Source organism: Perca fluviatilis, chromosome 1, assembly GCF_010015445.1.
Source record: "Perca fluviatilis chromosome 1, GENO_Pfluv_1.0, whole genome shotgun sequence".
Classification (NCBI taxonomy): Eukaryota; Metazoa; Chordata; class Actinopteri; order Perciformes; family Percidae; genus Perca; species Perca fluviatilis.
This window is the reverse complement of record NC_053112.1, coordinates 10,164,566-10,186,626: the sequence shown is the minus strand read 5'-3', so window position 1 is coordinate 10,186,626 and position 22,061 is coordinate 10,164,566. Positions and strand designations below refer to the sequence as shown.

Below are 22,061 nucleotides of genomic sequence, written 5' to 3'. Positions count from 1 at the left end.
TGCAAAGAAATGTTCCTTATTACATATTGCAATCTACATAAGTCATATTTTTAGCATTGCTATTTAAAAGACTGTATCTTCATTTCAACAGACTTCAAAAAGGGAAGTCTCTTGTTATAAACTACAATCCCTTTATTGTCATTGCAGCTTTACAACAAAATTTGCTGTGCAGCTCCTGAAATTATATTGTTACACTCGTGGTTTCGACCCAGAACACAGAGACAACCACACGAAACTCAGATTTCAGTTCAAAAGGTGTTTTTAATGAACAGTCTGTACTTAGCGGAACGAAGAAGACGGAGCCAGGGCTGGATAGATACCGGACAGAACCGAAGCTTGAGGCGGGCAGGCCACGGAGAATCCAAGGCAGGACTGGGGCTTGAGGCGGGCAGGCAGAGGAGAGTCCACTCTGACTCACGGAGGAATCCAATAGTGGAAGACAGGGACAGAGCGGCGTGGAGCTGGCAACACAGCAGAGAAATCAGCACAGCAGGTCCCAGGAGAGAAAGCAACAGGTACGGAGCGGAATCTGGACACAGCAACAAAATGTTAACAGGAAAACTAGAAACAGAGATTACTAGTAACAAGCTAATGATACTGAGCCAAGATACCACACGGGTAGTTGTAATGATCTAGCGCCGATGAGGTGATCAGCCCGGGTCTACGTACTGCTGAGGTGAATCATGGAATGCGCTGCAGCTGTGCAGGTAACTGTGCAGGAACGAACGGCCACGCCCCTTGACCTACTTCCTCGTAGTCATGTACTGCTGAGGTGAATCATGGACAGCTGGCCACGCCCCTTGACCTACTTCCTCGTAGTCATGTACTGCTGAGGTGAATCATGGACAGCTGGCCACGCCCCTTGACCTACTTCCTCGTAGTCATGTACTGCTGAGGTGAATCATGGACAGCTGGCCACGCCCCTTGACCTACTTCCTCGTAGTCATGTACTGCTGAGGTGAATCAAGGACAGCTGGCCACGCCCCTTGACCTACTTCCACGTAGAAACACCTCTTGCCACAGGTGGAGACAAAACAAAACAGACAGAAACACAAGGAAAAGGGGAGAGAACACACACACAGGACGGCGAAGAATAGCTGACCCATAACAGGTAGGCTACATTAACATTTTCACACATGCATGTGCACATTTCCTCATTTGTATGGAAATACTGTGGGGTGTAGTGTTGGGATGATGTTAGGGTAGTAATGGGAGGGGGGAAGGGGGAGGGGTCACTCCTTCACATTTATAAGTGGATTAAAAAATCTACATGCGCGTCCCATGATGAGGTTTTTCCATAAGGAGGATCTCTGACTGAATTGTCATTACAGATTTTTACAATAAAAGGGTCACATTTGCAGATGTAAGTCACTGGTACAAACTAATATACTGTATTCTTTAGTGTTAAACGTGTGATTTAAAACCCCAGATTCTCCTCCGAGGCCCAGAATTGAGATCCCAGGTGATCTGAAGGAGAAGGAGTCTGTCACTATAAGATGCTCAGCTTCCACTCTGTCCACACTCCTCTCCTAAACTCACCTGGAATCTCCGACAAGACCCTCACAACACAGATCGGACCTTCACAACTAAAATCCAGAAGACCTTCACTCTGTCAGACACACATGATGGATTCAACATCAGCTGTTCTGCCACATATTCTGTGAATGAAGGAAGAGAAGTCAAGACAGCAGAGGAGAGAAAGACTCAGTGTTTCATGTAAGGCAACCGGTGTTTGTTATTGGATCCTGTCAGCACATCATGTGCTGAATTTAATGAATGAAGTTAATCTCACATTTTCCTCAGATGCTCCCAATAACATCTCAGTGTCCATCAGTCCATCAGGTTTGGTGTCAGCAGGTCGCTGGGTGAACCTGACCTGCTCCAGCAGAGCCAAGCCTCCCATCAGCTTCAGCTGGTCCAAGAACAGCAAAGATGGAGCCGTCCATGTAGCTGAAGGAGACCTTTACAGCTTCAATGTCACTGATGTCACTGATAGATTTAATATTTTATCAATGTCATATTACACTTTTGATTCATATGAAGGCTGTGAAATTATGAAAGTGACTAGGCCCTATCAATTTTGTCTATGAAGCTTTCATAACCAACCACCAGGCCTTTGCCAGTTCCACAATAGTAAACGCAAATATGAAAAACAAAGAAAAACTGCATGAAAGTGCAAGCTAGGATTTTTTGGTTAAACTTATGGTTAAATTTGGTGAATTATTTTATCCCCTTCCCTGTTTGTTAGCACGTTTGAGTGGTTCCGCCCTGTAATGTTCAATCTTAAAAGATTGAGCTTGGTCTGATGATAGCCAGACTAGTAGGCATACTCTTCTTCCTCGTTTTTTTTTTACACGTAGCATATAAGTGATCGTATTAGCCTCCCCCTCCCTGCTGTTGGCTGTTAATATCGCTTTATTAGACTTTTTTGTGCTGACGGCCATCGGTTGGACGGCCGTTCTGGACTTTTCCCCAACGCACAGATTGTCAGTCCGTCCCTGAGTAGGTGATTCAATGCTAATTCTTTAACACAAAGCAACACATATTATATCATCAATAATAGCTAAGAACCTATCTTTAAAATCATCTGTTTATTCAGGTTGAAGATAGTTGCAGCACAAAAGATGACAGGGTAGTAACTAACACTCTCAGTGTAGTCTTGGTATAGACCTACAGAATATCTAATCCCCATGTTCAGGTACAGCAAGTAGCCTACTTTATCTCTAAAAGTGTTGTCAGTAATACTCTGTACTGTTTTATAATTAAAAGTTTGTGTAATTTGGGGTTTCTGTAGCCAGTGACATTTCATTATTTGTATTTTTATTTTCAATGCAGATGTAAAGGCATTGTACATTTTTTATTTTTATTTGAAGGGTGAGGCTTCATTAATAAACACAATCCCAATTCTCATCATTGGTTTTGAGATGTTACTTGCTGCGAATACCTTGTCTGATAGGCTACAGTATTGTGTCATAGTATCAGGACATCCTGGCTAGTGTCTGTCGTGCAAGGCCAGATGATGGGCCTATTTGGGAGAAAGTCCAGGGCTGTTTTTTAGCCCCATGTCCGTCCCTGTACCCATGTAAAATAAATAATGAATCTACCCACTCACCTCTACCTCTCTCTCCTGCACACAGCTCCTCTCACTGTGGTAGCACCAGTAGCCTTCTGTTACAATTATACCCAATGTTACTGTTATTGATGTTGAGCAGCATTGATGCAAATTTTCTGTGCTAATTAGTCGGGAAAAAACTTGCCGCGAAGGGGGGGGGAAAAGGCCAAGGGGGGGTGGGGTGGTTTTTTAAGGACTTGGGAGAATAAAAGTTCTCACAAAAAACAGACCTGCACTGGGGATTTTAAAGGTTCTGGGAGTTTAAAGCATATTTCCAAATAAACATAGGCTACACAGTATTATTTGACTTTATATGTTTAGGCCTATGTTATATTCTATCCTTATAGTTTAACTTGTGCACTGTATGTCTCGTATTTTCATTTCTTTACTTGATGGGTGTTCGTAGTTTTTCTTTGTGCTTGTTATTAACCCTTTGACATCCCATTTGTTTTCTGCTCTGATCGAACAGATTTGGTTTGCAGAGTAGACAACAATATCAATCCTCCTAAATGACGCTAGAGGTTCCCAGATTGGAGTTGCCTCGACTGCCTCTCAGATTTAGAAGAAAACGCTTTGGGAACCAAAAATATTGGGAGTCAAAAACTAGGACTTCCTTTGACCCTTATTTTCATGTTTTGTGAATAAGTCCCCACCTTTAGGTTAGTCATAAGTGATATCCAACATCCGTGTGTAACAAGAGTCTCTGCCAATCACAGTCATTGAAAGTAGAACTAAAATAAAAACACTGAAGACAAAGTAAAGATCTGCATAACACAGTAATAGGGAGGTAGCGTAGGGCTGAGGTTGCTCTGTTTTGTACAGTGGTAGTGTTGTAAGTAAGTAAAGGAGTGAATGAGTGACAAAGGATGAAAAATGCTTCACCACAGCTGCAGTCCTGCCTGCATTTTTCTTGTTTCTTTATTTTATTGCACAATTGTCTTATATAGCCTAGTGGCCTGGTGCCGACAAGTTTCTGCTCATGCTAGTATTTAAATACACTATAAGAGCTTTTACTTCCCGTATTAGTCTGTCCCTACCGCTGTAAGATGTGGATAAACCCCCTGAGATCAATCAAGTCTGATCTTATCTTATATTCACTGGTTTCATACATTAGTTCCCTCAACTGGAAATATATTAGATTTCAAGAGGTTAAACTGTACAGGGTTTGCACGACTTTCCTCTTTGAATGTGAGTTATACCTCTTTTTGCACCAACTTTGTGTCTGCCTTTCACCAGTATTTTAATACTTTAAGACCCTGAACTGTGCCCACACTAAAAAAGGTCTCTCTCAAAATGGTCCTTCTTGTTTTAGTGATGTTCTTATTTTCTGCAAAACTGATTTCTCACGCTTTCTTAAATAGATTGTTTTAGGAAGTTCATAGTTTGAAAAAAACAAGTTGCTTCTTTGGTTTTTCCAGTAAACTTTTCTGGCTCATCGTGTATGTAAATTATATAAAGAGGAAGGGTGTTGGGTGTATTTTAAACAACTTGACTTCTGTCTTCTGCTCTTACACGACATAGAGAAAGTGTCTTATCAAGACAACTCGCTTTCACATTAAGTTTCTTATGTGACTGACTTGATACATATGTACATTATTTACCTGCAGGCATGTTTTATTATTTCTGAACTTACACACAGAGAAATGAGAGGAGCAGCTTGGAGTGGATTGGTCGTCCTTCTCTTCACTGTACCAGGTACTGTGTTTTTACATCTATGTGGTAGGATTTTTACACAAAAGCCCTATTCGCACAGGATAAGTATTATCTAGGGACCTCGTGTGAATTATAAATTACCCACCCACGTCTGATTTTCATCTGGCGCATTCGAACGGGATAAGCGAAGCCTGTGATTTTACTCAAATTTACTGACATTAAGCAACAGTAGAAACATGGGTGTGGCTAGCTCTGCTACGTGTGTTTGTGTGTGGTCAGATCTCGAGGACACACACGCACACAATCTCAACCGGGTAGTCAGTCATCGTCCGAACTGCGACCTCCTCTTTTCTCTTTCTCACTTTTTTCTCCGGGTGGTGTCAAGCAGGGTCCGGTTAGATGGATAAAACTAAACATTTCACCAGGTTAAAATCTATTAGCTCAAGCTTTACGCTTGATTTATTTGTAACATTAACCTCTAATTATGAAGTGAGCACGCTCGCTTGATTGTGCATTATTTTTGATAAGCTATTGCTTGGAGATGTCTTGTCGTTATCTCTAGATGTAGCCTATGATACAAACATAAAAAATATACTTACCGCATGCTGCTATACATGTCATCCATCGCCATCTAATCATTCTTTTTGTCTTCGCACTTTGGTGGTTTTCATCTTTCTCTTTCTGCAAATTGTATAAGATGTATAGCGACATGACCCAGCACCCAAAACACTCCAACGCACCCTCCATTCTTCGCGAAAGATGGATAAAAAGGCGCAAAAGAAGGAAATAGGTACCTTGAAAAAACAAAAAAGCCCCGTCAAATCCTGGACAAATCAGAGATGCCGATTCGCACGGGACTAATATTATCACAGGACCTCCGTTTTCGGCAAAATATGGTAGGTCATTTGCGGGGGAATTATTACTTTACAAATTACAGACATGACCGATTCGCACGGGATTAAGATCACAGATAACCTCCGCAATTATTACAAATGACTGGAGGTCATCAGGTAATACTTATCCCGTGCGAATAGGGCTAAAGTCAACATTTAAACTCATTCTCAGGTCACCATGTTCACAGATCTGACATGTAAAGTGATGCAGTGTTTAGACTTAAAACTCTAGACATTTTAAGTGCACTTAGTACATCTTCCGGCTTGCTAGCTAAAGTACAGTACAGCTCAGTAGTTTATGAATTTTCAAATTTTTCACATATCTCGATAACTGCGAATCTAAGTCTTGTGTACAGTAAGTAATAGTGGTGAAATGTAACTAGATACATTTACTCATTACTGTCCATGAGTACAATTTTAAGGGTACTTTTATTTTACTGGAGTATTTCTATTGTATGCTACATTATACGTATACTCCATTGTATTTTGGACGCAAATTTTACTCCACTATTGACATATTTAGTTGTTGTTTCTTTTTACAACTAATACATTATAATATGTATTTATAGGTTAAGCCACCAGCAGAATATACAGTTATTCAAATCACCCCCCCCCCCCTTTACCAGCCTTAACATTAAAGTCATGTACATTAATTGTTTCCCAAATCCAGTGATATTATACATTGTCTGTTGACTGGAAACTAATGCAAAGCAGCGCGAGCCGTTCTGCTTCTCCATCTTGTTTCCTTAGTTAACCACACGTGACAAGTGCGCACGGTGCTCTCTCGTCTCATGCCAATCAGTCTATGGTCTCAACAATGAAGTGAGCGTAGGTTAGCTTAGCTTTGTAATGTACCGCGAAGGAAGCTAATGGAACTGTTGAGATATGGATACACTTACGGTATGTAGTATCTACATTAAATAACTCCTACCTTTGTTGGTAAGTTGGCTACCATGCACTTCCTGAGAGTCTCACACCTCGTTCTCTGTTATTTAGTTAAGTTCAGACTTTTGTATTAGTCTAAATGTGATATATTTTTTAAATTTTTTTACTGGAACTGTTTTCCAGCTGCTCACATAAGGTAGCGCTGTGTGAAAAATATATAATCCTTAAATTATGGAATCCCATGTATGACAAGAAAGGGGGGGAATCCATTAAGAGTCAGCCTATGTATTTACATTATTAAGTAAAAAATGCCCATGGTAAGTCACAATTATGACTGGAAGTCAACACAATGCTAGTACTAAATCACAATTTTGATTTATAACGTAAGACCTTTAGACTTTCTGTAACATTTTTTTTTAGCATGAGTTTTTATTTTTTATACTTTTTACTATTTACTTTCTTCTTCCTGGCAGAGATTGACTCAAAATAGAGCAGTCCAACCTGTGGCATTTTATATTAGGACAATTTCCTTTTAAAATACAGCAAATCAATTACTAATTGAGATGGAACATTTGAGATCAGTGAGATAAAATAAAACTGTATTTATCCTGTGTGAAAATGAACTGCAGGAGTTGCAATACAAAGTAAGAAGAGTGCATAAAATAAAAGTTAAAAAACTAACAATTAGGACTGCACGATATGAGGAAAATTAGGAAAATGTTCAAAATGCGATAACGATATCACTTGCAATAAACTGTAAAGAGAACGCAGTTCTGCCTTTCTGATGCTTTCAGTGTTCTGCTCAAATATATACAAAACAAATTAAAGAAAATAATTTCCAACATTCTTTTATTAAAGAAATTGAACATTTATTTGAATATAAAAGGCACCACTAAAAATAGAATGATTACAATTACTTTTCAAAGTACAGTTTTCTACTGTTATTTTCTTTCAGCTAACACAAAAATATCTCTGAGTGTCTTGTGCAGTATGTCATGGCCCTTTCGCGATGTATAGATTGCGCAAATTAATATCAGAATCAGAAAAGTTTTTATTGCCACAATAAGTGTAAATAACACTTATGTGGAATTTGTCTTGGTGAAAGGTGCATACATAAACAAACAAAGAAACATATTAAACATATTAATATGAAATAATATTATATGTAATATTGTGATGATGATGAAATAAACTATACATTGTGAAGCCCTAATAACAATAAGGTAAAAGTAAAGTGCAAATTAGGGCTGCACGATATGAGGAAAATATGCTATAACATTGTTGAATATCGTGATAACTTTTATCGTGATTACTTGTGATAAATAAACAGAAATTAAAGTGTACTCAGTTCTGCATTTCTGCTGCTTTCAGTATTCTGCTATTCTGCTTGTTGAATTTAAAACTAATAAAAGGAAATACTTACCAACATTCTACTATTCAACACATTGAATATTGCATTGAATATAAAAGGCAGCACTACAAAAAGTAACAGTAGGTAGGAGTCTAGGTGAGGTTGCTTATAAATATGTACACTGTACAGTATTACTTCTGTGGTTTGGGTAAATAGTGCATGGTTAATAAGAATAAATATGTTTATACCCATGCTATTGACATGTTACCTGAGTCGGTTGTAAGGAATTGGGTTGTAATGATAAAAATTGGATGAAATCCATGAGAGACTTATTTTGACTTTATGTCTGTGTAGATATTTAAAAATGGGAGTAAAAAAGCAGTTTGCTGCTCTACTGCTCATACAGAGGTATTTGATTTTCTCTTTATGTCTCAGATAAATTGACCTGAATCACCCATCAGTGATAGACATTTCCGTGATATCAATAAAAACACTACAACCTTTTTCAGTTGTTGTGAGAGATGAGTTAGTTTTAGGGACAGTAATGCTGACAAATCTGATTCTGAGGTTTTTAAAGCTTGTCCAGGATACTTCTCCATCGCAACATATTACTACTATGCTCCTCTTTGTCTTAACTTAACTTAGTACATTAATTGATTCCACCTAAGAGTCTTTAAAATTAAAAGTATACCTGCAGACTGTTGGTTCTCCATGGCAAATGGTTTGACACCACTGGAAGGAGTTTTGGAAAGTAGTTTAGTTCAGTTCAGTTCAGGGTAAAAAAGATGAATAAAAAAATGATCTGTTCTCTGATGTTATGAATCAGATTTAGCTTTCTTCTTCTTACAGTGATACAGAGTCAGAATGGCTGGGGAGTGACTTACACCTCTACTCAGATCTGTGCCTTAAAGGGATCAACAGTGGAAATACGCTGCAGCTACAGATACCCATCCACCATTGTTGGTGGAGTAAAGGAAACATTCTGGTTTACAAAAGAGAGTAATAATGTTTACGTGGATCTGACAACGGACCCAGAGTATTCAGGTCGTGTGCAGTATCACTCTGAAAACAAGGACTGCACTCTGAGAATCTCAGACCTGAGAGAGAGAGACTCAGCTGAGTACAAGTTCAGGTTCGCAACAAACCAAGATGGGAAATATACTGGTTATCCTGGAGTCACTCTGTCGGTCACAGGTAATGTTTCATCTGAATATTTAATCATTTACTTCCAAGTGTTCAACATTTTATGAAAGTTATTTGCATCTGTGTGTATGTATGTGTGTCTGTTGACAGTTCAGTCTAAAATTAAGACTTCTGTTAATTATTCACATATTCAGGTCTCCAGGTGCAGATTAGTGGATTCTACACGTCCTCTAACAAGGCAGATCTGAAGTGTCAGAGCAGTTGTCCTCTACCTGGTCATCCTTCCTACATCTGGTACAAGAATGGACAGGACATTCAGGGACAAACATCTGATTCGTATTCAGCCTCCTTGGATCCTGCAGACAGCTTTTCCTGTGCTGTAAGAGGACATGAGAACTCCCGCTCTCCTTCAGTGTGTGAGTTTACTTACAGTCTTTCACCAGTAGACCGCCACCTGGTGGAGCCTTTTAGCTAGTGTACTGTACCAAAACTACACTTGGGTGACAACACTTGGCTTGTATTTTTTTGGCTAACCAGGCAGGTTGTGTGCTTGTGTGTGTAGTCTGCTTCATAAATAACTTTTAAGTTGAACACATTTTGAAAAGTCTCACTCTGAGGAGGAGATCCAGTTCTCCAGCAGCTTTACATCCTGATGTACTTCCACAAAGTATTCAACTCTGTCCTCAGATGTTATGAATATGATTGTGGTCTGTGTTACAGCGATGCGGGGTGAAAGAGGCTGGGGAGTGACTTACACCTCTACTAACATGTGTGCCTTAAATGGATCAACAGTGGAAATACACTGCAGCTACAGATACCCATACACTGTTGTTAAAGAAAAATTCTGGTTTATAAAAGATATAAATAGTGTTTATATGGATCTGAAAAGGGAGCCGCAGTATTCAGATCGTGTGCAGTATCACTGTGAAAACAACGACTGCACTCTGAGAATCTCAGACCTGAGAGAGAGAGACTCAGCTGTGTACTATTTCAGGTTCATAACAAACCATTCAGAAGGGAAATATACTGGTTATCCTGGAGTCACTTTGTCGGTAGCAGGTAACATTTTCACTGAAAATCAGTTTGCTTTAAATGTTTAATATAAAAGAAACATTGTTTATGCATATGTTAACACTTTATAAAATTCTAAAATAACATTTCTGTTGGTTAATCACAGATCCACAGCTCCAGGTACATGTGAGGAGATCAACAGTCAGATCCCACCAACAGCCTACCTGGACAGAACTGACATGTCATAACAAGTGTCAGCTGCCTGATCATTACTCCTACATCTGGTACAAGAACGGACAGAAATTTGGAGATAAAAAAGTTTACTTTCATCTAGACCTATTTAATCCTGCAGACAACTATTCTTGTGCTGTATCAGGATACGAGATGTTCCCCTCTCCTTCAGTGTGTGAGTTTACTTCTCTTTGTTCCATTGTAATCTTTTGGCCAATGACTTTACCTAAGTAGTCGAGAACGAGTCAAATTCAGCTTTTACCTCTCCCACATTTTAGTTCCTCTTCAGAAACATTTATTCTGACCAAACTGTGATGTCAATCATTAAGCTTCATTCACTTTCCAAGCCTTTTTGTTTTCATTTTAAAACACTAACATTAAAGCACTCACACCACACAAATATTAATGTATAAAATAAATACATAGAAAAAGGTTATTAAAAGAAAACTATAAAAGGAAAAATTGAATATTATTTTACCATACTGCTATAAAGAGTTTTAATGGAGTAAAGTGCAGCAAACAACACACATAATGCAGAGTGTTATAAATCATGACCAGTTAACTTTAAGCTCCAGTATCAGCGCTCTGGACAGCTGCAATAATCAAACATTGAAATTATTTAGAAAATATTCCATTTTACTTTCCTTAATTTCTTCCTGGTTGAATGATTGTTTTGAAAATATTAATTACTACAAAATAAAATGGATATTTTATAAAATTCTTATTTTTCAGATGCTCCAAAGCGTCCCTCTGTGTCAGTGAGTCCTTCTGGTGATTTAATGGAGGGAAGTTCAGTAAATGTGACTTGTAACAGTGATGCTAACCCAGCAGCTAACTACAGCTGGTACAAGAATAATCTAGTTTCCGAACGCCTCAGTGAAGGACCACAGCTCATCTTCAGCTCCATCCAGTCCTCTGACTCTGGACAGTATTACTGTACAGCTGAGAACAAGCTGGGGAGGACATCAGCAAACATCTCTATTAATGTCAAATGTGAGTAAAATACATCTGTCACTTCCTTTGCTCTTTATTAAAGATTACACATGAAGTATAGTTTAGGAAGACATTTTTAACCAGAAGCCTGTATTACAAGTTGGGCTGTAGGGTTCGAAGGAGTGGGTTTTTAAGAGGTAAGGGTGTCTAAATAAAGATGCTATTGATCAATTTATAATCTATTTTCATATACAGATGCTCCAAAGCTTCCCTCTGTGTCAGTGAGCCCCTCTGCTGAGATAGTGGAGGGCAGTTCAGTGACTCTGACCTGTAGCAGTGATGCTAACCCAGCAGCTAACTACACCTGGTACAAGGGGAACAGAACAGTGCTTCAAGGATCAGAAAGAAATTACCATTTCACCTCCATCAGCTCTGAGGACAGAGGGAACTACCACTGCAAGTCTGAGAATCAACATGGACTGATTTACTCCTCATCTCTATCTATAGATGTCCAGTGTAAGTCACTTTTTTAATGATGCAAAAGTCCTACCTAATCATGCATGATAATATTAATGGAATATTATTATTGTTAATTGTTTTTCCACAACAGTCAATGCACTGATAACAAGCAACAACCAAAACATAACATTGTTGCTTTTACCTCCACAAACAAAACAAAAAATTAACAGACAAGAAAACAAACATACAAAAAACAACAATACTAATAAAATATATGCAGTGTATGTATATATATGCAAGAAACAAACACGACCGAAAAGGTGTAGTCTGAAGCCTGAGATTATTACACCTACCCTTTTTACATGAATTACATTCGTTCAAACGAAGATGAAAGTTACAGAAACTAAGTATACACTATATAACCCAGTACAACACAAAAAGTCCGTGTGTACCTTCTGGTATTCACACTTGTGTTGTATATTTGTTAATCACCTTATGTTTAAATCATTTTTTTTAATCGGTCGATTGTGTAACACATTTTCATGTTAATTTCTAATTAGTTCCACAGTTTGACTCCATACACCGAAACACAAATTAGTTTTGCATTTGTTCTGCTATTTAGTTTAGTGAAAATCCAGCTTCCCCTCAGTTCATATTGACATTGTCTTATGTGAAACAACCTCTGGATACAGTCTGGCAACATGCTATTCTATACTTTGTACATTAACGATACTATTGTAATGTCTACAAGTTCACTAAATTTAAGTACCTGTAAGTTTATAAATAACTGATTTGTCGGTTCACGACAAATAGCCCCATTTATGATTCTGATTGCTCTCTTTTGAAGTAAGAAAATTGGATTCATGATCGTTTTATATGTTTTCCCCCAAACTTCCACATATGGCAGTATGAGAGATTGATATAACAAATGTAATGAATTTGAGTTTTAATATGATTAACATGTGGTTTCCAGCATTTTTGGGATCTATGACAACTCCCAGATATCTGTTTTCATATACTCTTTCTATTTAGTTATATTATATAACATAATATGTCTAAAATTCTTGATATTCCGTTGTCCAAATATTATGCATTTAGTTTTATTTATGTTCAGTGACAACTTGTTAAGATTAAACCATATGTCTACATACATATTGTTTACTTGCTTACCAGATGGTCCAAAGGATCCCTCTGTGTCAGTGAGTCCCTCTGCTGAGATAGTGGAGGGCAGTTCAGTGACTCTGACCTGTAGCAGTGATGCTAACCCAGCAGCTAGATACACCTGGTACAAGGAGAATGAAGACTCACCAAAAGCATCAGGACAGATCTTCACCATCACTGACTTCAGAGCTGAACACAGTGGGAATTATTACTGTGAAGCCCAGAACAGAAGAGGACGTCAGAACTCCACCTTACATCTGACTGTTGTAGCAGGTAAGATTCTCCATGACACTAATTGGCTCATTAACAGACAGTATCACCTGGCAAAGTGATTTATGAATCAAACCCCCCAATAAGGTCCAGTACTGTTTATCTAATGACTGTCTATCTCCATTTCTAGATAAATCAACAATAACACTGATAACAAACAGCATCAGGTTGACTCTGGTGGGGGTTGGGGGGCTGATTCCTCTGCTTCTTTTTTGTCGGAGGATGAGGTGAAACTATAAAAATAAATCATCACTGATTTTTTACTATTACTTCAACTCATAATCATAGTTTAGCAGTTTCCCATTACACCTTTTATGTGTTTGTTTTTGGATTAAATTCAGGAAGAAGAAAGCTCTGAGCTCCACCACTGAACCAAATGAACCCATAGAGACTGTGGAGGTGAGAGAGAGAGATTTGGGACAGAACTTACTCTACCAAAGGGTCATCATTTGTTGTTTATGAGTTCATAAAGACAATTCACATATAACTTGATTAGTTCAATCTTTCTTCATAGAAACCACAGACGTGTCTTTACCGTCACACATTTTCCAACCCCATTTCTTGCAGAAGTCCTTTTTCACCAAAGAGCAATTTAAGGAAACAGTCTTTCTTTTGTTATAAAATCTAATTGACTTTCATCTTAATGTCTCTCCCCGTCAGTTAGACTCTTGTCCTGAGTATGAGGAAATCTCAGAGACTGCAGCACAAACAGAAGACCCAGAGGAGCAGGAAGACCTGGTGTGAAGGTCAGACAACTTTGAGTCTGCTGCATGGTGGGGGGGGGGGGTGCACAAACTCAAAACTATTTCTGAGAAATAACTCACCAAAACTTTATGTGGTTTTCTTCACATGCAGCCAAACCAGAGGGAGACTCACATGGAGGAAAACAAAAAGAAGTCTTTAACTCCAAACGTTTTCACTCTCAGTTTTTTAGAAGCAGCAGGTAGCAGAAGATCAGAGAAGAATGCAGCTTTATTTGTACCTGTGCAGGTACATAACAGAACTGAACTCAGTTCAGGATTTGACTTGGTAAGCCAGTAAAGTCCAACTATTCCACAGCATGTACAGCAGATCTTACATGGTATATTTTTACACATTGAAAAACATGAGCTCAGCTCTGCCAAACTTTGCTAGTTGTTCATTTGTATTGAATGAATTGTATTGTATTGCATGTATTGTAGTGTGAACATCATGCCAGTTCCCTCTCACTGCTGCAGAGGGCGATAGAGTTCAGGTGCAAGCTTTTGATTTCAGCTTTAAACAAACTCTTTTTGTGTTCATTCTTCAGAATGAAGATTTTATTGATCAGTAATGAGTGCACATAAAATTTAAATCAGTTGGTATGCTCTGACGTATTTCTCACTTGCCCAATGTTGTCCATCTGTAAAACTTGTCACAGTATAATAAACGTTTACTCTGGTGAACAACCTAAAACAGCAACTGCCTGATGGAATCAAACTGACTGTCCAGATCCCATCTACGGAGACCCTGTTCACTCCCAATTAAGCCCCATTGTACCGAATTTGATTGCAGTTCCACCGGGGGCGAACGCGGGTGAGTGCAAAACGAATGGGACTCTACGGAGCTAGATGGCTAAATTTGTCTCTTTTGCCTCATTGTCGTTGAAAAATCTCAGATTTGATTGTAGTTTTTGCAAGTTCAACATTGATTATAGGTCGAAAGTTAAATCAACGAGTACTTAGGGACAGCTCGTTATTTATTTCAGGGGCCACCAGAAGAGTTTTGTGACCTTTAGCGAAAACAGACATGACCCTCCACTCGCCAGTAACAATTTTTCTATGACCCTCCAAAATGTTTTGAAAGAAAGGCATGACCCTCCCCCAGCAATTTATTGATAACTTCTGTACTGGTTTATACTTGGCAGAAATAAACATATTTCCATTGTTTTGTTACAGCAATGACAAATGTGATTTAACCTGCATTTTCATCTTACACATCCCACTCCTCTGTTATGGTGTGGTGGCCATTTCAGTAGATTTACTCACTAACATTGTTGTGGAAACACAATAAGCATGGAAACTAAATGCAGACTGCCTGCATTACTGCATTACTTCAAATACTAAGTTACTCCTCTAGTAAACTAATATTCACATGAAATAAAACAATAAAACATTGAGACCATTCAGCAAAGCACTCTGGGTAACAAATTCAACACACAAACTGGTTGCTATGGACTTGTCACTGGGCTTCCTCCACTTCGCCGTTAAAACAAAGTTGAATAAACGTATAAAAGTCCAAATCTACACAAAACCCGCAATCAATTAGTAAGATGATATCAAATGTGGCATTTAGGAAACCTTTATTGCAACCTTTGCACAGCAAGGTGTCCAGTCATTTTCGTTTATTGCGTCCTGCTGCTCCCATCGTCAGCTCGGAAATATTTTTTTTACTAAAGCAGTATATGAAATCAGATGTATTACCTACCACTATTTAGTTGTTTTGTGTTATTTACGATATTTATAAAATATCTGGTCAGACCAGACGTAATTATTCCACTCATTTTTTAAACAATGCAATTAACTAATTCAGCCACCAGGGGGGGGCAATGCTCCCCCTGCCCCACAGCAAACTCATGGGTCAGACCAGTGGCACCAAAAGTGGGTATGCGCTATATGCGGCGCATAGGGGCGTAGCACCATGGGGGCGCCAAAGCGATGGTAAAAAAATAAAAAAATAAAGTTAAAAATATTAGTTTTGGTGTTTTCTATATGTAGCTGCTTTTGTGCGTTTCTAAATCATTTCTGCATTTCCTCAATGTTATTATACATTGTAGAGGACTAACAGGCTTGAGTAGGCGCCCTGTCTCATAAGATTCCATCATAGATGAGAAGAGGGAGCGGGGGGCGCTCCCGTTTATATATGTCAATGGGCGCTCCCTACTATGGCCATGTCAAGACCCGGGCTATTGAAGGGCGGGTCCGGTCTTGGCGTGGACATAGTAGGATTCGTAATATCGCGAGTGGGGGCGCCGTGAGCGCTGAGCGAACAGGTACAATAGTGAGTTGTCGTCTGTGGAAAAAGATGGATAAAGCAAAAAAGATGGATAAAGCAAAAAAGCTGTCGGTGGCTAAAAATAGAAAAAGAAAGAGGGAAAAGGAGATAGCATGTCAATGGATGCAACAGCAGTTAAATACGTGGATGGTGAAAGGCAACAGGTAGGATTTAAAGTGTGACGTCTGTGCTTGCTTGCAAATATTCATGTTAACAGACTAGCTAGAGTTTGCTAACACTGGGAATGTAGCAGCCAAATGGGGGTTTAAAGCTAGCTTAGAATATGCAGAACTGAGGTTGCTGAGCTGAAAACTGGAAAATATAAGGTAGCATGTACAATAAATAACAAGAATCTGGAAAACATAACTAATGCTATAACTCTGGTTTACCATGGAATCATTTATAGATTTTGTGTTACCATTAGCTGTCAGACATACAGGCTAGGCCTATACATCTGTACATCTGTTGGGTGACATGGAAGCTGTAATTACAGGGTCACATATCTCTCTCTCTCTCTCTCTCTCTCTTCTATTTAAAGGTCTCTGTGCTAAGTGGCTCTCCATATTTGTACTTTTTAAAATCCCCAAAAAAACAGCAGCACATCCTTACTGCATAATAGTTGTCTTATCTAATGCCATCACTAGGCTGATTTAAGAATTGAATTGAGGCTGCTACATTTAACAGTGAGTTCATTTCATTCAGGTGTGAGGATGGTGGATCAGGAAAGACAGGGGAAGGCATCGGGTAGGTCTAACATTAGGTGGAAGTGTGGGGGGAGCCACTTGATACCAACAGATTAATTTCTTAATATTATGGAAAAACTAATACATAATGTTTGTTTCACAATATGTCTTAGTGGAGAAGAGCACAGGCAAGGAGTGAATGAGACAGACATGAGGTCGGCGATGGCTAGAGATGAGTCCAGTGATGACATCAGGTAGGAGTTCTATTAGTTAGACCACACAAAACTAAATGTCCACTATGGTTTGAAGTTCTGTTGACGAACCTATTCACTGTGTCCTTTTTGGGGAAAAAATAGTGCAGACAGAGATGGACAATATAACAATTAGCCTATGTCTGACAGCGGGGGCATAGTAAACATATCAGAACGGGGGCACACTTATTTATTTATTTATATGTTTTTTGTGTGTGTGTGTGTGTGGGGTGGGGGGCGCCAAAATTGTTGTTGCATACCCCTCTGACACAGGGTAGTTGCGCCCCTGGGTCAGACCCATCTGGTAGTGAAGAAGGGCCGAGACTGAGAGCTACATGGAAAAATATGCACCAAACAAGCCACTTTGAAATTTTGCTGTTTCTATGAATACAAAAGTTGGGTGCCCCCCTCCCACCCCCCCGGACTAAAAAATGTTGGATGACCCTCCCCTCAGAGTTTGCTGTAAAGCAGTATCTCTGGCCGTATATGTGTATGATGTCATTCACATTTTAAAAGCCACTTTAAAAAAATCTAACACCCAACAGTGTGCATTTTCTTTGCCTCCCCTTTCAAATGCAACATTCAAATTACTAGACAAAAAATTATTTTGAGGGGTATAGCTCCAATAACTTCCATTCATTCTGCACTCGCCCGTGAGCGCCCCCATATGGAACCAGAGTGAAACCGCAACCAGTTCAGAAGCCGGAGGATTCCAGAGAGTGGAAGTTCTCCCCTTATTAGATATTCTCTGCTCTGTCCTTCCACTGCAGCTCAACACTTAGGGGAAAGAGCTTATTACATTCTAGATGTCCACTTGATTTGTCTAACTTGAACAGCTAAAGTCTCATATTACTTCATTAATGGCTAGTATGAACGGGTGATATTTCACAAAAAAACAGACTGATATCAAACCTCAAAATATAGGCTACACAGTATTATTTTAGTTCATATGTTTAGGCCTATGTTATATTATATCCCTATATTTTAACTTGTGCACTGTATGTCTTGTATTTTTATTTCGTGACTTTCTTTTCATAGAATATATTTAATGAGCTTTGTTGGAAGGAGCCTGAGAATTTCATTATCAACAACTGCATTATTTTTGTTCATATGACAATAAACAACGTGAATCTTAAATATGGTAAAGAAATAAAAATAAACAGCCGCATGAAACACAAATGTTGACTGTACTTTAATTGTTTTTTTCTTAAAATATACATACAGTATGCGCTGTGGCATGCTGATACATGTATGTGTCAGTTAAAGGCTTGCTTCACCCAAATTACAAAACAAAGGAAAAACCCTAGTGGTATTATATGCAGGTGGAAGGTCCAATGACATGGTGCTCTTTGGATGCTTTTATATAGGCCTTAGTAGTCCCCTAATACTGTATCTGAAGTCTCTTTTATATAGACCTTAGTGGTCCCCTAATACTGTATCTGAAGTCTCTTTTATATAGACCTTAGTGGTCCCCTAATACTGTATCTGAAGTCTCTTTTATATAGACCTTAGTGGTCCCCTAATACTGTATCTGAAGTCTCTTTCCCGAAATTCAGCCGTGGTGCAGAATTACAGCCATTAGAGCCAGTCATAGAATGAACTTTCCTTAGTATGTGCCATTTCTGTGTCTGTAGCTATTGAGGAGGAGAGAGGGGGGGGGCAAGGTGGAGGGTAGGGGTATGGCCTTGACCAACTGCGACTTTACTCGTTTGAAAGCCGTGATGTCACTCTCTCATGGGTGGGCCAAATTCTCTGGGCGGGCAAAGCAGAGAAAGGGGAGGTAACCTTGCTTGTTATGACCTCATAAGGAGGAGATTCCAGATCGGCCCATCTGAGCTTTCATTTTCTCAAAGGCAGAGCAGGATACCCAGGGCTCAGTTTACACCTATCACCATTTCTAGCCACTGGGGGACCATAAGCAGGCTGGGGGAACGCATATTAATGTTAAAAAAACCTCATAAAGTGAAGTTTTCATGCCATGGGACCTTTAATATTAATGGACAGAGCATGTGTGACGTCACCCATTGGTTTGTGGAGATCTGCTATGAGTCGTTGAGTCGACCGAACTCCTTTTGCAATCGCATGTGTCGCCCCCTGCTGGAATTCAGATAGAATGCAGGTTTAAGGCACTTCGGCATTTGCAGCACTTTGCTGAACCAGATGCTTTGTCCATTAATATTAACAGTCCATGGTGGGCAAGTACAAAAAAATGTCTGTGGTTAGATACCAGGGGTAAGTGAGAAAATGTCTGTTTTTGTAATTTGGGTTAACCAACCCTTAAAAGAACAATGAGCAAATAAACCAATTTTTACACAACCCACATATGTTTTTCTATAGCCTTATGCTGCACATGGCCATGTCTGTCCTGAGGAATGCACAATATTTCTAACCATGGCTACCTGCTTAAACAAAGTGCAAAAATAATAAATAACAGACCACAGATCAATGTTGAGTTTTGTTGACCGTGCTGTACAGTGCAAAATCGTCTTGACGTCTTGTTCTGTGAAGGGAGAAGTAAAACATTCATACTGACAGTTTCTAACCCAATGTTTTTTATTTTTTTATTGAATAGTGATTAACATTTTGACGTGAGAGGAGCTGCTCACCCTGGGGCGCTACTGGCATTCTCAGTTTTGACAGTGGTGTAATCAACACCATCGTCCTGCTCCTCTGTGTGCCTGCGGGGCTGAGGGGGCCTGATGTTGGAGTAGAGAGCGTCTTCCTGGTTCTGAGGGAAGCTGATGATGGAGTAGTTAAGGTCATCTTCCTGTTCTGTTGGTTGTCTCTGTGTTGCAGCTGTACCCATGTTTATCTGACGGGACAAACACAACTCAAGCATAACTACTACTAAATTGTATTGCCATGTTCTGCAAAATGACCTTAAAGATGCATGTATTCCGCTTCAAGGGATCACATAGAAATTAATATAAAACCTTTCTCGAGATTTAGCTGCCCTATTTGGCCTATATGGATACCTTGCAACTCATATAGCAGATCTAATCTGAATCAGGGGCGATTCTAGAATCAGAACTTTAGGGGGACTCAGCCCCTAATGACAATGTGACACGGATACAGTGCCTTGCAAAAACGGGCACCCCCCGAATAAATCAGTAATTTCACTGGAAAACAATGAATATACAGTATTTATTTATTTTTATAAAAGAGGATAAATGCTAAATATTGAGCATATGAAAAATGACAAAAGCTCATTTATGTACTACCCAACCCGTTCTCATTCCGAACTCGTAAAATAAGTACGTTTGGTCAGTGTCCTTCAGCGTCTGATGCGACAAAAAAGGCACCCTTTGGCGTATTTGTGTAACGTATTGGGGAGAGCCGCAGTTGGATGAGATTTAGCGAGTGGTATGTAAGGGGAAATTGCTGCGTAAGGACGGTGGTTGGGGTGGCGGATGGGTAAAACACCGGACTTTCAGTCAGGAGACTCGGGTTTGCGCCCCGCGTGTGGCGTTTTGTTTCCCCGTCTCCGGCGTGTGTTTCCCGGCTTTTGAGGCGTCCTTTCCCCGTTGTTTTTCTTTTGTTTCCCCCGTCTACGGCGTGTGTTTCCCGGCTTTTGAGGCGTCCTTTCCCCGTTGTTTTTCTCCTAAACCCAACCTCCGCGATTCCGTTATTGTCGCGCTTCACCCGCGGTGTGTTTCCTGGCTTTTGAGGCGTCCTTTCCCCGTTGTTTTTCTCCTAAAAGGGACGGCAATAGTGGCGACCAAGCACGTTTACATGAGACGCTAAAGGAGACTTTTAACGTCAAATAAGAACAAGAAAGGCTCCTGAACGAACGTCCTTATTTTACGAGTTGGGTGTGAGAATGTGTTGCACTACCAGAATCAAATGTAATGATAATGAGGTGTAAACAATAAATGTATAAAAAATAAAACTTTCCTTGACTGGGTTACAGGTGCATAGCATTGACGACAGCGACACAGGATATTAAACCTGTTTCTTTGAACCTGTAATTGTTTGCCCACTGTCACCTGTCGCTTGCTTGAGCCTAGTGATGGTCAAATGAAGTGTCTTTACTTTCTGAGCTCACTAGATGGCGCTCTCTGTTCAAAGAAAAAGGTTAAATGAATGGCAATTCAATGGGTTTTCAATAGTGATGGTCAAATAAAGCTTCGCGAACCAGTGTCTTTACTTTCTGAGCTCACTAGATGGCGCTCTCTGTTCAACAAAGGGTTTGAAAACCCATTGAATTGCCATTCCTTTAACCTTTTTCTTTGAACAGAGAGCGCCATCTAGTGAGCTCAGAAAGTAAAGACACTGGTTCATGAAGCTTCATTTGACCATCACTAGTTTTCAAACCCTTTGTTGAACAGAGAGCGCCATCTAGTGAGCTCAGAAAGTAAAGACACTGGTTCGCGAAGCTTCATTTGACCATCACTACTTGAGCCCTCCTAAAAAGTGTCTAAAATCGGCACTGATCTGAATTGATATGCCACTGGTCGTCACGGCAAGCTACATTGCCCTTTTTTTCCTGTAAAAAAAATAAAAAATCACCTACTCCTTTTGAGTAGGGTCTAACCTAGTTTGTAAGATGGTGAGTCAGGGAAGGGTCTTGGTGTTCTGTTTTGTGAGTTTATGTATGTTTCACTGAAATTTTAAATATAAATAAAATGTTTTAATAACAAAATGAGCTTAAAGTAAAATAGCTGTTAGATTTGGGGTGGGATTGGGAAAAAAATGTTGTTCAATTCTTTACCATTTCTTCAAAAGCTACGGGGAGTTTCTGGGCACACGACTTGATGCTCTTTATTGTGAAACTAGTTTTCTGATGTTGCAAATCCTACTGCTAACCAGCAGAGGTCTCTTATACTCAAAGACAACTTAATGTTTATCAATTTAACTGGTGAACCTTGTGCCACCACAAGAGAGATTTAAATAACACTATATTTAAGATGTTGTTTAGCCTGAACAGCTAGATCACACATACATCATTTAATCACCTAAATGCAAGTAACCAGAGGAGTATTTACATGCAGCAGAAAGACAGTAAGGTGCAGT

General features: G+C 39.4%; 3 protein-coding genes across 3 annotated transcripts in view; 2 read left to right on the top strand and 1 right to left on the bottom strand.

Annotated features, from left to right (window-relative positions):
• LOC120559237 overlaps nucleotides 1-22,061 on the top strand; it is a 353,225-nt gene that overhangs the window by 24,678 nt on the left and 306,486 nt on the right. The gene's annotated exons all lie outside the window — the stretch shown is intronic.
• Nucleotides 4,640-14,542, top strand: LOC120565745 (B-cell receptor CD22-like). The gene is made up of 12 exons (XM_039811752.1): nucleotides 4,640-4,807; nucleotides 8,744-9,088; nucleotides 9,232-9,453; nucleotides 10,215-10,454; nucleotides 11,012-11,272; nucleotides 11,468-11,493; nucleotides 12,845-12,870; nucleotides 12,924-13,105; nucleotides 13,233-13,329; nucleotides 13,444-13,501; nucleotides 13,767-13,848; nucleotides 13,958-14,542. Exons 1-12 carry the CDS (start codon nucleotides 4,699-4,701, stop codon nucleotides 14,047-14,049), a joined length of 1,740 nt encoding a protein of 579 aa, XP_039667686.1. The 5' UTR covers nucleotides 4,640-4,698; the 3' UTR covers nucleotides 14,050-14,542.
• The window catches only part of LOC120559251 (titin-like), a 44,516-nt gene continuing 41,467 nt past the window's right edge, over nucleotides 19,013-22,061 (bottom strand). The window contains exons 14-15 of the mRNA XM_039800851.1: nucleotides 19,655-19,860; nucleotides 19,013-19,548 (exon numbers count right to left, since the gene is read on the bottom strand). Coding sequence (XP_039656785.1) covers nucleotides 19,491-19,548; nucleotides 19,655-19,860 — 264 coding nt within the window. The 3' untranslated portion in view covers nucleotides 19,013-19,490. The remainder of the gene's footprint in view (nucleotides 19,549-19,654; nucleotides 19,861-22,061) is intronic.

Excerpts from the sequence above, each read along its gene's own strand:
- LOC120565745 (XM_039811752.1), top strand. The coding sequence starts at position 4,699 with ATGTACATTATTTACCTGCAGGCATGTTTTATTATTTCTGAACTTACA. Across the intron at positions 11,273-11,467 it reads CATCTCTATTAATGTCAAAT|ATGCTCCAAAGCTTCCCTCT; the intron begins GTGAGTAAAATA and ends TTTCATATACAG. Across the intron at positions 11,494-12,844 it reads CAAAGCTTCCCTCTGTGTCA|ATGGTCCAAAGGATCCCTCT; the intron begins GTGAGCCCCTCT and ends CTTGCTTACCAG.